General features: G+C 43.5%; 1 protein-coding gene across 1 annotated transcript; it reads right to left on the bottom strand.

The window, feature by feature from the left end:
- Nucleotides 1-545: 545 nt before the first annotated feature.
- Nucleotides 546-7,135, bottom strand: ZBTB42 (zinc finger and BTB domain containing 42). Its single transcript, XM_048853628.2, has 2 exons — nt 6,847-7,135; nt 546-5,353 (listed from the first exon to the last, which is right to left on the bottom strand). Exon 2 carries the CDS (start codon nt 5,337-5,339, stop codon nt 3,909-3,911), a length of 1,431 nt encoding a protein of 476 aa, XP_048709585.1. The 5' UTR covers nt 5,340-5,353; nt 6,847-7,135; the 3' UTR covers nt 546-3,908.
- Between the last annotated feature and the right edge of the window lie 4,715 nt (nt 7,136-11,850).

The raw sequence follows: 11,850 nt of genomic DNA, 5'->3' as shown, positions 1-11,850 counted from the left end.
CCCCAATCCTGTCAATACTTACTTATATGTGTAACTACTCACGTAAGCAGTCCAATTGACTTCAGTGAGATTACTCCCACCTGAATAAAGTTATGCAGGAGGAGAAGTCTCAGTCAAGTCAATTGGACCATATGAGTAGAGTTACTTAAATCCTTAAGCATTTACAGGATAGGAACCTGTGACCTGGTACCCATGTCCCCAGTAGAAGCAAACACAGCTCTAGACAGAGCAGCATATACTGCAGAGTTGCTCAAAAAGGGGCAGTGGAAAGGCTCACACTGAGATCAATAGGCTCTGAATTCGGATCAGTATGACTAGGACATCAAAACAGAAGAACAGGGTGTGAATATTTAGTTTTCCTCAGTGACAGGGTAATGGATTAAACATTGGGTCTATGTCCCTGTCAGACAAGGATATAGCAATTCCCTCAACTGTCTACTTTTTCAGGGCCACTTGGATTTTTAGTTTGTCATTCAAAGAGACAGTGAAACCACCATCAGGTATAGATTTTTAAAAGTTCCGTTAAAGAGCGAAAGGGCTCGATGTACAACTCTAGCACATTTTATTTTGTGTAAATTTATAAAGACAACAATCCTAATCACGATTGTCACATTTTACAGCACATACCGATACAGTTGCAAACAAAACTCCACACAAAAATACTAAGCGCTAACCATAGTTTTCCCTTAAGTCACTCTTTACGCGATTGTCGTCTCTAGACTAAACAGTATAGTACTAACACTGAAGAAAAAAAACAGTTCACTATAAAACAGTGATCGAACATTTTTATAAAATATATTCCATTCCAATAGCTTTTCTACATACTGTATACTATAAAACTCTCCCACAAAAATTAGTGTCTTTAAATATACATCTTTAATCTGAACTGCAACAGGATTAAAAACAATTAAAAATATTGATGATTTTTTTACATTAACTTCACAGTTTTTGTTTGTAGTCGAAGACAAATCCAGTGTTTAAAATTTAGAGCAGTATTAGTCTTTACAGAGTTGACTCCCCCACAGTGAAATATTTTATGAAAACATAAGTGTGCAATGTTTTTAGTATTTCTCTGTAATGAGCCATTTTTGAAGACATGCTCAAAGCTATTGCAACTTTAAAAACAAAAACAAAGCCAAGACAGAGCGCACCAAAACAAAAGTCACTTTAAAATAAAAATAAGTGCAAACATCTTTACTTTAGAAATTCAAGCTATTACGGTTGGGGAGAAAAATACTAAGCTATGAGAAAAGAACAGTGCATTAATAACGCACTAAGAGAAAACACACAGCTTGTTATATCTTTTACTTTTACCCCATATTCAATGCAGTACAGAGCATGCTCATAGCATTAGTTTAGTGAGTTATTTCTAGACTAAAGTCAGATGCAAACTTCTTTTGACTTTCCCTCGCCCCCCTACTAGTGTCTTATGGCACAATTTAGGATATTTGAGCTTTAAAAAAAAAAATGGAAGTGAAGAGTGAAATGCAACAGCAGTATTGCAAAAAATGCAAACTTTAAACAAATATTGCTAGTTTAGATAATACCACTACTGTATTAGTTGTTCACTTTACAGATTGTACAGAAGTTTGTGTAAGATTTAAGGGGAAGCATAGATTAACTTATTTTGAAATAGTTTAACAGTAATAATTCCACTTCAAAAAATTCTAATAAATACTATATCAAGTATCATCAGGAGAAAAAAAATAACTTAGTTTTCGTAGATTTTTGTTCAGTGCTATTTCCAATCACAGCAACAACAACAAAAAAAAAAGTGATTAAGTAGAATAAGACCACAGTACCAAAGCCACGTCTGTTTACACATACAGTGCTCTCCCACATGTTCCTATGTAACAGGTTCAGCAAAAATATTTTACAGTAATGCAAAGAAATTAGTCTAAACAAACTAAGAGTAGAAGTAAAATTTCACATTACATGTACATTCATAGTTTAAGAGATGAATAAGGAGGTCACAACAAGTGAAGTCCTGGGGTTTTTTTTAAAAGTACTTTCACAATAGATCAATATCACAATTACACTGTTGAAACCACATAGGTAGTAGTGCTTACTTAATACATGTAAAGGGAAATGCTGGACAATTCCTTCTTTTGGGATGAAATCCGATATTCTGAAGTACAGTATTCAGAAGAATCCACTTCAGTGCTTCAAATTCGTTTAAAAATAAATGATTGAACTTCAAGAAACCATTCCAGGAGTGTCAGTAAACTTGACAAAATAAACTTTTTTTCTTAATTAAAAAGAAAAAAAAAAGATTCAGTTCAGAAAAAATGAAATTCAAAAGCACAGATGTCATAAGAATTCAGTTCTGTATGTGTGTGTGCCTTGAACGGACGCTTTAACTGGAGAGGCATAATCTGATATTTACTGACATGCACAGACCAAAGGGTGTTCTCTTAGGCAGATAACTGAACTACTGTATTTGGAATTCAGTAACCTGTTATAATTACAGATGGTCTAAATTTTAGGAAACAATGGGAAAGTTAGTATTTCGTTTGGCTGGTGCAAAACTAGCAGGGCCAAGTCCCTCCGCTGGCTTGCATTTGTGCTACCCAAGAAATCAGATGAATTCCACAGAACTTGGCCTAGGGCAGTTGCCAACTTTAACAATATATAAGCCATAAAAATATATACATCTCCAAGCTACTGATCTTTAATATCGGTCATTTCAAAAAAATCGTAATTTTACTAAAATGTACCAGAAGATGCTACAGGTATCCTGAACAAGTCAGAAATCCCCGTTTTAAAACGAAACAAAAAGATTGACTGTCACATATTACTACACTGACCACTTTCCTCTTAAGAATACTGGTCATCAGTTCCTAACTAGCTACTCAGCCACTGCATTTCCTTCACCAGACCCTGCAGTTGTTGTATAGTTTTATCCATTCCCAAATGTCTGAGCAAGGTTATGGGACATATTACAGACCCAATCTTGCACCCTCTATGAGTTTACTCACTGAAGTAACGTTTCCCCGGCAATAGCAGGATTGGTCCCTGTGTTTGTTTGTCCAGACAGGGATGGAGATGTGTTCATATATCCCGTGAGTTTACCTGTTTACTCTAGTGCTTATCCTTCAACAGCTAAGGAGTGAATATAGCGCAGATAGAAACATGTTTCTACCCAGTTTTTAAAATTCAAAAGCAGCTCAGTGCTATTCAACACATAATAGTCCTTGGAGGAGGGAAGGGGAGAAAGAAATTTAAAACTTGCCTTCCGAGTATGCCAAGTCTGTATGCAAGACTTTTAATTCCGATTTTAGGATTGACTCCAAAACTACTCTGATACAGTAGTAAGAATCAAAAGCCAAACTGTACCAGATATGTAAATACAAGTCAAGGAATTCTCAAACCTCTTTAAAAAAACTGGGCCAATTTAAGCCTACTTCTTGAAAAGGCTGTAGGTCTCATCTTGAGACACATGGAGTTAAGTGAGCAGATTCCCGCATCCACATCAAAAGAAGAAGCTATAGTTCAACTCTTAGGTTATCATAAAATACACAGATAGCATTTAGGGGACTTAAGTAAATCTTGGAGTATTTTTCTGATTCTGTTATCAATCTTTTTTTAAACGGGGGGGGGGGGAGAGGGGGAGAGAGAACACAAAGCAAGTACTTCCAGCATGAAAAATCAAAGCCAAATCATAGAATCTTAAATCATTTTCACTCTACTAACTTGGAAATAATGTAACATGGGTGCGCAACAGACAAGGGGGGGGGAACAGGGGGAAAAAAGGCGGCCGTGGCGAAAAGGCCACTGAAGTGTACACTTAGCATCTTTCAACATTGTTAACTGATGTGAAGATCAGTAAAAAAAGAAAATCACATGCTGCCTTAAAAAAAAACAAACCCACACATTAGTAACATCCATTAAAAAAAAAAAAGCTTGTCTCAAACCACCAAGGACTTTACGAGGCCACAATGAAATTTACGGATGTGTCTGTATAAGTCACCGGATTGTGTAAATCGTCTTTCACACCATTTGCAACCATGGGGTTTCTCTCTGGTATGCACTACTGCGTGACGGCTGAGATTGTGGGAATACTGGAAGCTCTTTCCACACTGGGCACAGGTATAAGGCTTTTCGCCCGAGTGAGTCCTTTCATGTCTCTTTAAGGTGTACATGCAAGAAAAAGTCTTCCCACAAAGCGTACAGGTGGGCACCGAACCATCAGGAGACAACCTGGTCCTTGAGCCATCTTTATCTCTGAAGTGAGAGCTCAGGTGCAGCTGCAGGACGTGGGGGCTTGGAAAAACTTTGCTACAAAGGGGGCAAATGCAGATATGCCCAGGAGGCACAAGTACACCAGAGGAGGAGATATCTGATGAATCCATGTCATCTTCACTCTCATCTCTATCTTGATCTATCTCATCTTCTCTTGCGTGAGAACTGCAGTTTCCTGTGAACATGTGTCCTAACCCTGTCACTAGGCTTTTGGCTGAATTCCCAAAATGCTGACTCTCTGGACTCCTTGCTTCACTGTCCTCCTGATCTGACAGCAAGTCTTGTTCATCTTTAACAAGTGGCTCAGTACCCTGCTGCTGGCTGTCGGAAGCCAGCTGTCCAAAGACGTAGGAGGGGTGTAAGGAATCTCTCCCAGACACAGGCTTGAAAGACAAATCCAGAGCACAGTCCACATCACTTGAAGCCGGGGTATGGTTAACAGACCTTTGGGACAAAGATCCTGCAGAACTATTGACATTAGCTTTTGTTTTTCCAGCTGCTATGGTACACGATTCTGCCTCTGCAGACACAGAGCTGACACATATAAGATCAGAGCACCAGCCAGGGTGACCACTGACCCTATCTTTATTCGTTGCTCTATCATATTCTGTGACACTGAATTTTTGTTTGTGTCCCGGGTCGAACTCATGTACCAGGGGCACTCCCGTGTCTAAAAAATGCTCATCTTTTTCCAAATTAGCCACATCATCATTCATCTTTTCTTCCAAACACAATTCTTTATCTTTCAACTTGCCCTTGCAGACTTTCACAATGTCATACATGTGAAGGTAGCTCGCTGCAGCGAGCACATCTTCAACTGGAAGACTGTTAAACTCCAGCTTTCCTTCATACATGAATTCAAGCAGCAGACTGAAGGCTGGGGCTGTGACAATGTCACTGTTCAGATGCACAATATCCCTTTTGTCTAACTGGTCCCTGTAGAAAAGATGGAAGTACATGCTGCAAGAAGCAAGAACAGCTCTGTGGGCTCTGAACTGAGCTTCTCCAACTAAAACAGTACAGTCACACAGGAAGCCCTGGTGACGCTGCTGACTCAGACACTGCAGCAACTGGCGGCTATGGTCTGGAAACTCCATTCTTCCTTCATAACCTGTTCAAAACAGGAAAAACTTGAATGCTACTATAAACTAAAGCCTCCCAGCAGCTGTAACAAACAGACTGGCTTTTGGGTAATACAAGCCAAAGAAACAGCCTTGGAGATAACGTTTACTGTTCGTTGTCTAGAATAGTTTTATTTAAAACAAAGAAAGCCAACATGCTTCTCATCCTTCACCACCTGCTCCGAACAGGAAAAACTTGATTGCAAGTAAACAAAAGCTTCTAAAGAAGCAGCACCTCCAACCTTTGTCTCTTTCACTAACAAACTGGGGGCGGGACGGGGGGTGGGGGGAGGGAGAACCCAGCAGTTTATGCATTCCTGGAAATGTCTAACCCCGGACATCAGTTTTGTTCTTTTAATGAAACAACCAAATCAATCCCATCCCACACTTAACTTTATGCGCAATCATTCTACATTAAATAATAGATCACTCATTCATTGCTTGGGCTAGTAAAGAAACTTGAACGCTTCACGTATTTGGGGGGTGGGAGGAGAAAGGTCCTACGAATGAAGCCCGCACACACAAAGTTTACTGCCCTGAAAGTTATTAAAAGCCAAACCAACCATTCCAGAGAGAAGCGGTGAGGCTACAAGTCCAACTACCCGCGGCAACAGCTCCAAGCAGGGAGATCCAACCAGGGGGCTCACCTTACCCGGCTGCCACGCAGGGATTGAGGGGTGCATGGGAAAAAACGCCCCTCCTGGAGGCGCCCGAGTTTGCGGTGGGAAGGCGGCGATGGTGCGGCTCGGCAGTAGAGGAAGGCTAGCAGGCGGGTGAGTGCGTGTGCGAGAGAGGAGAGTATGCGAGTGAGGGAGGGAGTGCTCGGTTTGCTAATTACACTGCAAGCTGGAGAGTCAGCTGCTCTGACTTCACTGCGATGGAAATGCTACCTCCAGCTGTGCTCCTTTTAATGCCATATGTTACTCCAAATCTAGCTACCAGCCAACCACAGCTTGCTGCCTTTTAAAGTTCCAGCAACCCCATTTATAGCCATCTATTAAATCCCATAAACTTAAACCGAGTCCTCCCCTGGCTCTGCCTCTCCCCTCCCCCAAAGAATAATACTGGGAAAGTTGCTTAATAACAATCCCACCGCTGCTGCGGCAGCCGCGCAGAGGGACGAGGGAGCCCGTTTGACCTTTGCTGGGAGAAGTTCCCAGCGCCCGCGCCGCTCGCAAACTTTCCCGGGGAGGGGAGGCTCCGAGTTGCCATCGGGCTCGTTTCGCTGGGTGGCTCATTGCGGCTCCCCGCAACCCCCCCCCCCCCAACTTTATGGGACTACTGCCGGGACTTTCCCTTTGTGGGCAGACTCGGGGGGGTGAGGTGTTGGGGGAGGGGGTCAAATGCACTAGGGAGGACAGAGCCAGCCCGCACAAGGGGCTGGGGGGGGGGAGGGCAGGAGGGTGCCCCCAGGCGGGGGGGGGGGGTGGTGCAGCCCAGCCCGGGAAGGGGGTCAGGGAAGGCACCGCTACTGGCTACTTACCAGCCTGCCTCGCTGGCGGCTCAGCGTCCGGCCCCCGGGCCGCGGCCGCACGTGCGAGGCTGCCCAGCCGCCCCAGATGTGGCTGGCGGCGCCGGGGACCGTGCAGCCGGAGGCGGACAGGAGCCCGGGGCTCTGTTGCTGGCAGCCTAGCAGCGCTCTTGTGTTGTGAAGCAGGTTGTTAGCCAGCCGCTCTCGCGATACTTTCCCTCTGAGCGAGCGAGGGGTGTGGGTGTGTGTGTGTGTCTCTCTCTCCCCCCTGCCTGTCTAGTGCACACAATAGCCCCAGCCGCGCTCGCGGCTCCGGCCCCTGACGCTGCCAGCCCCCAGGCGGCGGCGGCGGCGCTGCTGCCCCCAGTCCCCGGCCTGCCCGCATCCCGCTCGGGGCGGCAGCTGCCCCGCTGCTGCGGGCGTGTGCCGCGAGACCGCCCGCCCGCTCGCTGTCCCACGCTGCTGCAGTGGCCGGGCTCGGCGGGGGGAGGAGAAGGTGCTGCGGGGCGCTCCCCGGCCTGGCACGCCGCGCCAGCTCCCGGCCAGGCGGTGCTGGTGGAGAGGGGGAGGGAGAAATCATCGCTGGCAGGGAAATGTACTCTCATCCTGGCTGGAAAGTGTCTTCTGCTGGCCCCGCACCCCGGGAGCAGGACGCCAACCGGAGCTTGTTTAACTGCAGCACAACGTGCCGCAAGCCCAGGAGGCAGCGAGCCGAAAGTCACTTTCCCCGGGTGGCGTTTGCTAACGAACGATCGATCGATGCCCCGGAGCAGGGAGTAGGGGGGATTCCTCCCGCCCCCGCCCCGTCCTGGGGACTGGTCATCGCTTCGCTGCGAAACTACCCCTGCTTTCCAACAACAGCAAAGCAGGGACTTCGCCCGAGGCTTTATATTACACAACGAATGTGGACACTCTGCTGATTTTTAAGCAGAATGTTTTGCCATTACAGCCATTCGCACCGGGCTCAAGCAATGAGCCCCCAACTTTCAGGTCTTGGGCTGGGAACTTTGTGTTTGCCGAGTGGCGTAGCTATCAGTGTGAAACGCAGCGGGCTTGTATCTGTACATTCCTGTCGTATCCTGTCTAGATGATCGCAGGGGATGCTTTTGGCACGGTTAAATCGTGCCTGCTGGTAAAGAACTAACAGCACAAATCTGTAATCCGTGACATGTGGCTAGGATTGGATCAGGTGACTGTCATAAAATGGGGCTAATTTAGACATAAATTACAAGTATATTTTAGAATAATTATGCTGCAAACCTGAGATCATTCCCCTGCAGTGTATTTTGACCTAGACCGCTTTGATTGCAAGTAAATAAAGAGTCATTTAAGAGGCTTTCACAAAGTTTGGTCTGTGTCTGAAAGCAGGAAGATTATGGCGCATGCCTTCCCTGCACGCTGTAGGGTTAAAGAAGCAATCCCTTCAAAAGATTAGAAATTTATATTTTAAAAAATCGAATTGAGCAGCAAGTTTTTATTACGCATTATCACTTTCCCCAGGCGGTGCTAATTGCTCATTGCCTCATTCCTGCTTTCAGTATGGGATTGACTGAAACATGACACTTGGAAAGGTGGCATGCTTTCCTGGATTTATCTTTAGTTGTGTGTCAGCTGATAAATACCAGATGCCTACGGATTTTCAAGATGACCTTTTAGATAGTTAATTTGAATTTTAAATTTTAATTAGCTGTAATCCCATCAAACGTAAACTCCTTTGTACTAAAAAGTGTAGAAATTCATTGGCCATTTTACCGGTTTTCTGTTCAGTGTGGTAGGTACCACCAGCTAGTCCCACCAAAGGAACCTAGGGTGAAATCGTGGCCTCTTCCAAACCAATGGCAAAACTCCCAGTGACTTCAGGGAAGCCAGGATGTCATCCCTACTGCCTGATCCTACACCATTGAAAGTTGGGCCCCTAGGGAATGAATAACAATACAAGTGACTTTCATTGTCCTGCATTTGTGTGGATTGTGAACATATGTAACATTTGAGGCATGTCAGAGTGAAGATGGTCTCATAAATTAAAGACCTGGACTGGGACCCAGTTTTAAAAATGTTGAATTTAAAAAAATAATAAATTTGCATGAGGTAATATCTTTTATTGGACCAACTTCTGTTGGTGAGAGAGACAAGCTTTTACACAGAGCTTTTCTTCCGCTCTGTGTAAGCTCAAAAGCTCGTCTCTCTCACCAACAGATGTTGGTCCAATAAAAGCTATTACCTCACCCACCAACATGGCTACAACAACACTGCATACAAATTCTGAATGACATTTTTTGCAAAAAAGTAATCCTGTTTTTCAAGCTGTCATATTCAAGATACCTGGGCTCACTTCCTAGCTCTGCCACAGAATTTCTGTGTGACCTGGGGTAGGTCATTAATCTGTCTGTGCCTCAGTTTCAAATCTGTAAAATGGGGATAACACAGTCTGTCTCCCACCCATTGTCCGTCTTGTCTAAATTGTAAAATGGCCTGGGGCAGGGACTATCATTTACTGTGTGTATGTTACACTATCTAGAGCAATGGGGCCCCTAGGTACTATCATAAAATATTATTATAATTAATGTGTTTGGTTACTCTCAGTTTAATTCAGATTTCTGTCCTTTTATTTCCAGGCTCTTTGTTCACAGAAGTCAGGAACTGTATCACCTTTGACTCGGTGTTGCTCTCAGAGATCAAACTTCACCATGGCTGGTTAATTTTAAAGACCTTTCTATGGCATTGATTACCAAAGTATCTGAGTTCCTCATGAAAATTAATGACTGTATCTGCATAGTGTCCTTTTCACATAGAGGTAGTATTATTATCTCCATCTTACAAATAGGGAAACTGAGGCACAGAGTGGTATAGGTTCTGATTCCACAAAGCCCTTAAGCTTAAATCCATCCCTATGCAGCAAAGCCCTTAAGCTTAAGTGATTTGGCCATTATCACACTGGAACAGAACAGGGAATATAACCTTGATCTTCTCACTGTCCTGGAACTGTCCCTTCAACGATGGTAACCTACATTACCCCACTGTAACAGCCAACAGTCCAGCCAACACCAGAAAATTATTCCTGTTTACCTCACAAATTGCATGTGAAGTTTTCATAAGGCTTTTCTTTGTTGATGTCCGGACTGACACAGTCTCCATACGTTCGTGTGTTTGAAATGTTATGCAGTCTCTTGTATATATCTGAATTACGCTGCTTTGGGTAGGGACTTTTTCTTACGCGTGGAGTAAAGCACAGTGCAAATCCATGGCACTCTGTCAGTCATACTAGTGAACTGTTATCTCAGCATCTTCATCCTGAGTTTGTAATGTCACTAATACCATCTTTTAAAAATTTCATACCTGTTAGTGCCTCTGGCTTTTTTTTTTTTTTTTTTTTTGGAACAAAAACATTTTATTGAAATGAATGAGACTTTCTATTTTTCCAGTCTAGGATCTGATCCCACAATCTACACTTTGGCAGTATGGCTACAAGGGGAATTTTCTCTTAACAAGGTCTGCAAGTATCAGTCCCTTATTTTGCACCACCATATTTTTAATTGCCACTTCTCTTCTTTAAAAACAAGGGAAAAGAAAGAGAAAGAAAAAGAGAATCAAGCAGAAAAGGTTAGATTTAATTTCTGTTGGCTTCCTATCAGCTAGGAATAACTGTCTACAAATAACAGCACTTTATTTTTAGTAAAGTGATTATAATTCCACAGTAATTTTGGATTAGTTACTATCTTTGAAATGTAACTAAAATATGGCAGCAATCAGTTTTTCTCCAGGAATAACATTTATCTATATTTAGTCACATCTAAACTTTTTATTTAAAAACAAAATGGGAATAGTGACACCTTACAAGAATAGCTAGCTGTGTATCTAACACCTTTATACTGATATAACTGTGTCCACACTAGGGGATTGTACCACTTTAACTATACCAATATAGTTTAAACAGTACAACTTTCTAGTGTAGACAAGATGTAAGTGGTGACCTTGGCAAGGGCAACAGGGACAAATGCCCTTGGCACCACATTTTGACAGGTTCTGCACTTCTGAAGACCCTCATGTAAACATGTGAATATCCAAGCAACCTGCTTTCACCTCCCTTGCAGGTCTCTGAGTCCCTCCCAGCCTGCAGTATGAAAATTCCCCTACTAATAAACTGAGTAGGAGGCTCCATTTTAAATTATTCCATGAGGAGGGAGCCAAGCAGGAGGTTGTGTCCCATCTAAACCACTGCTTCCACCGTTGCAAAGCTATTGGACCAGGGGTTCTTCAGCTGGGGTGTGTGAACAAGTTGTGACTATGCTGCTCTTTCCATATCATTGAATGCAAGTGTGGGTCCCAGCTAGACCCCAGCTGGGGAAAGGAGAGAGAGAGGGACCAATATAGAAAAAATGGAGAACGTCTGCATTAGACTATTCAAGAGTGCAGTCTATGGTGTCATATGCTCTCACTGGGCCCTGTTCTGCTGTTAATACTCATGGCAAACTCCCATTGACTTCAATGAGCATTTTGCCTGGGCAAAGACTGCTGGGCCATAGATTGGAAGTAGAACTAAGCACTGATGTCAGCTGGTCTTTCATGTGCAGTTCAAGGGTAATACGTGGCCCTAATAGTTTATGCGATTTGGGCCTGATTCAAAGTCCATTGAAATCAGTGGAGGGACTGAACACTAAAATGGGCATGGGATCAGGCCCATAAAGCTTGATGATTCATTGTCATTTTTCTCCCTTTGATCCAACAAGCGTATATATTACCTCATGGTATCTCTCTTCCCTCTCCATGGGCAAGCTTGGCAGTGGTAGCAACAGGGTTTTTTATGTGATTTGATAATAGTCTCTCACTTTCTCTCATCTCATTGTATAGAAGGCTTCCCTGTGTTTTCTGTCTGTTATTTAAGTACTATGTGATCTTACTTTTATGTTTTGGGTTAGTCCGATATCAATTCAGAGGGAGAATCAGTTTTAGAAATAGTATTATACTCATAGGGCCTTACCTTAGACTTTAATTCCTCCTGAGTCTCTGACATATTGG

Source organism: Caretta caretta, chromosome 6 (genome assembly GCF_965140235.1).
Source record: "Caretta caretta isolate rCarCar2 chromosome 6, rCarCar1.hap1, whole genome shotgun sequence".
NCBI lineage: Eukaryota > Metazoa > Chordata > Testudines > Cheloniidae > Caretta > Caretta caretta.
This window is presented reverse-complemented; position numbering and strand designations above follow the sequence as displayed.

Excerpts from the sequence above, each read along its gene's own strand:
- ZBTB42 (XM_048853628.2), bottom strand. The coding sequence starts at position 5,339 with ATGGAGTTTCCAGACCATAGCCGCCAGTTGCTGCAGTGTCTGAGTCAG.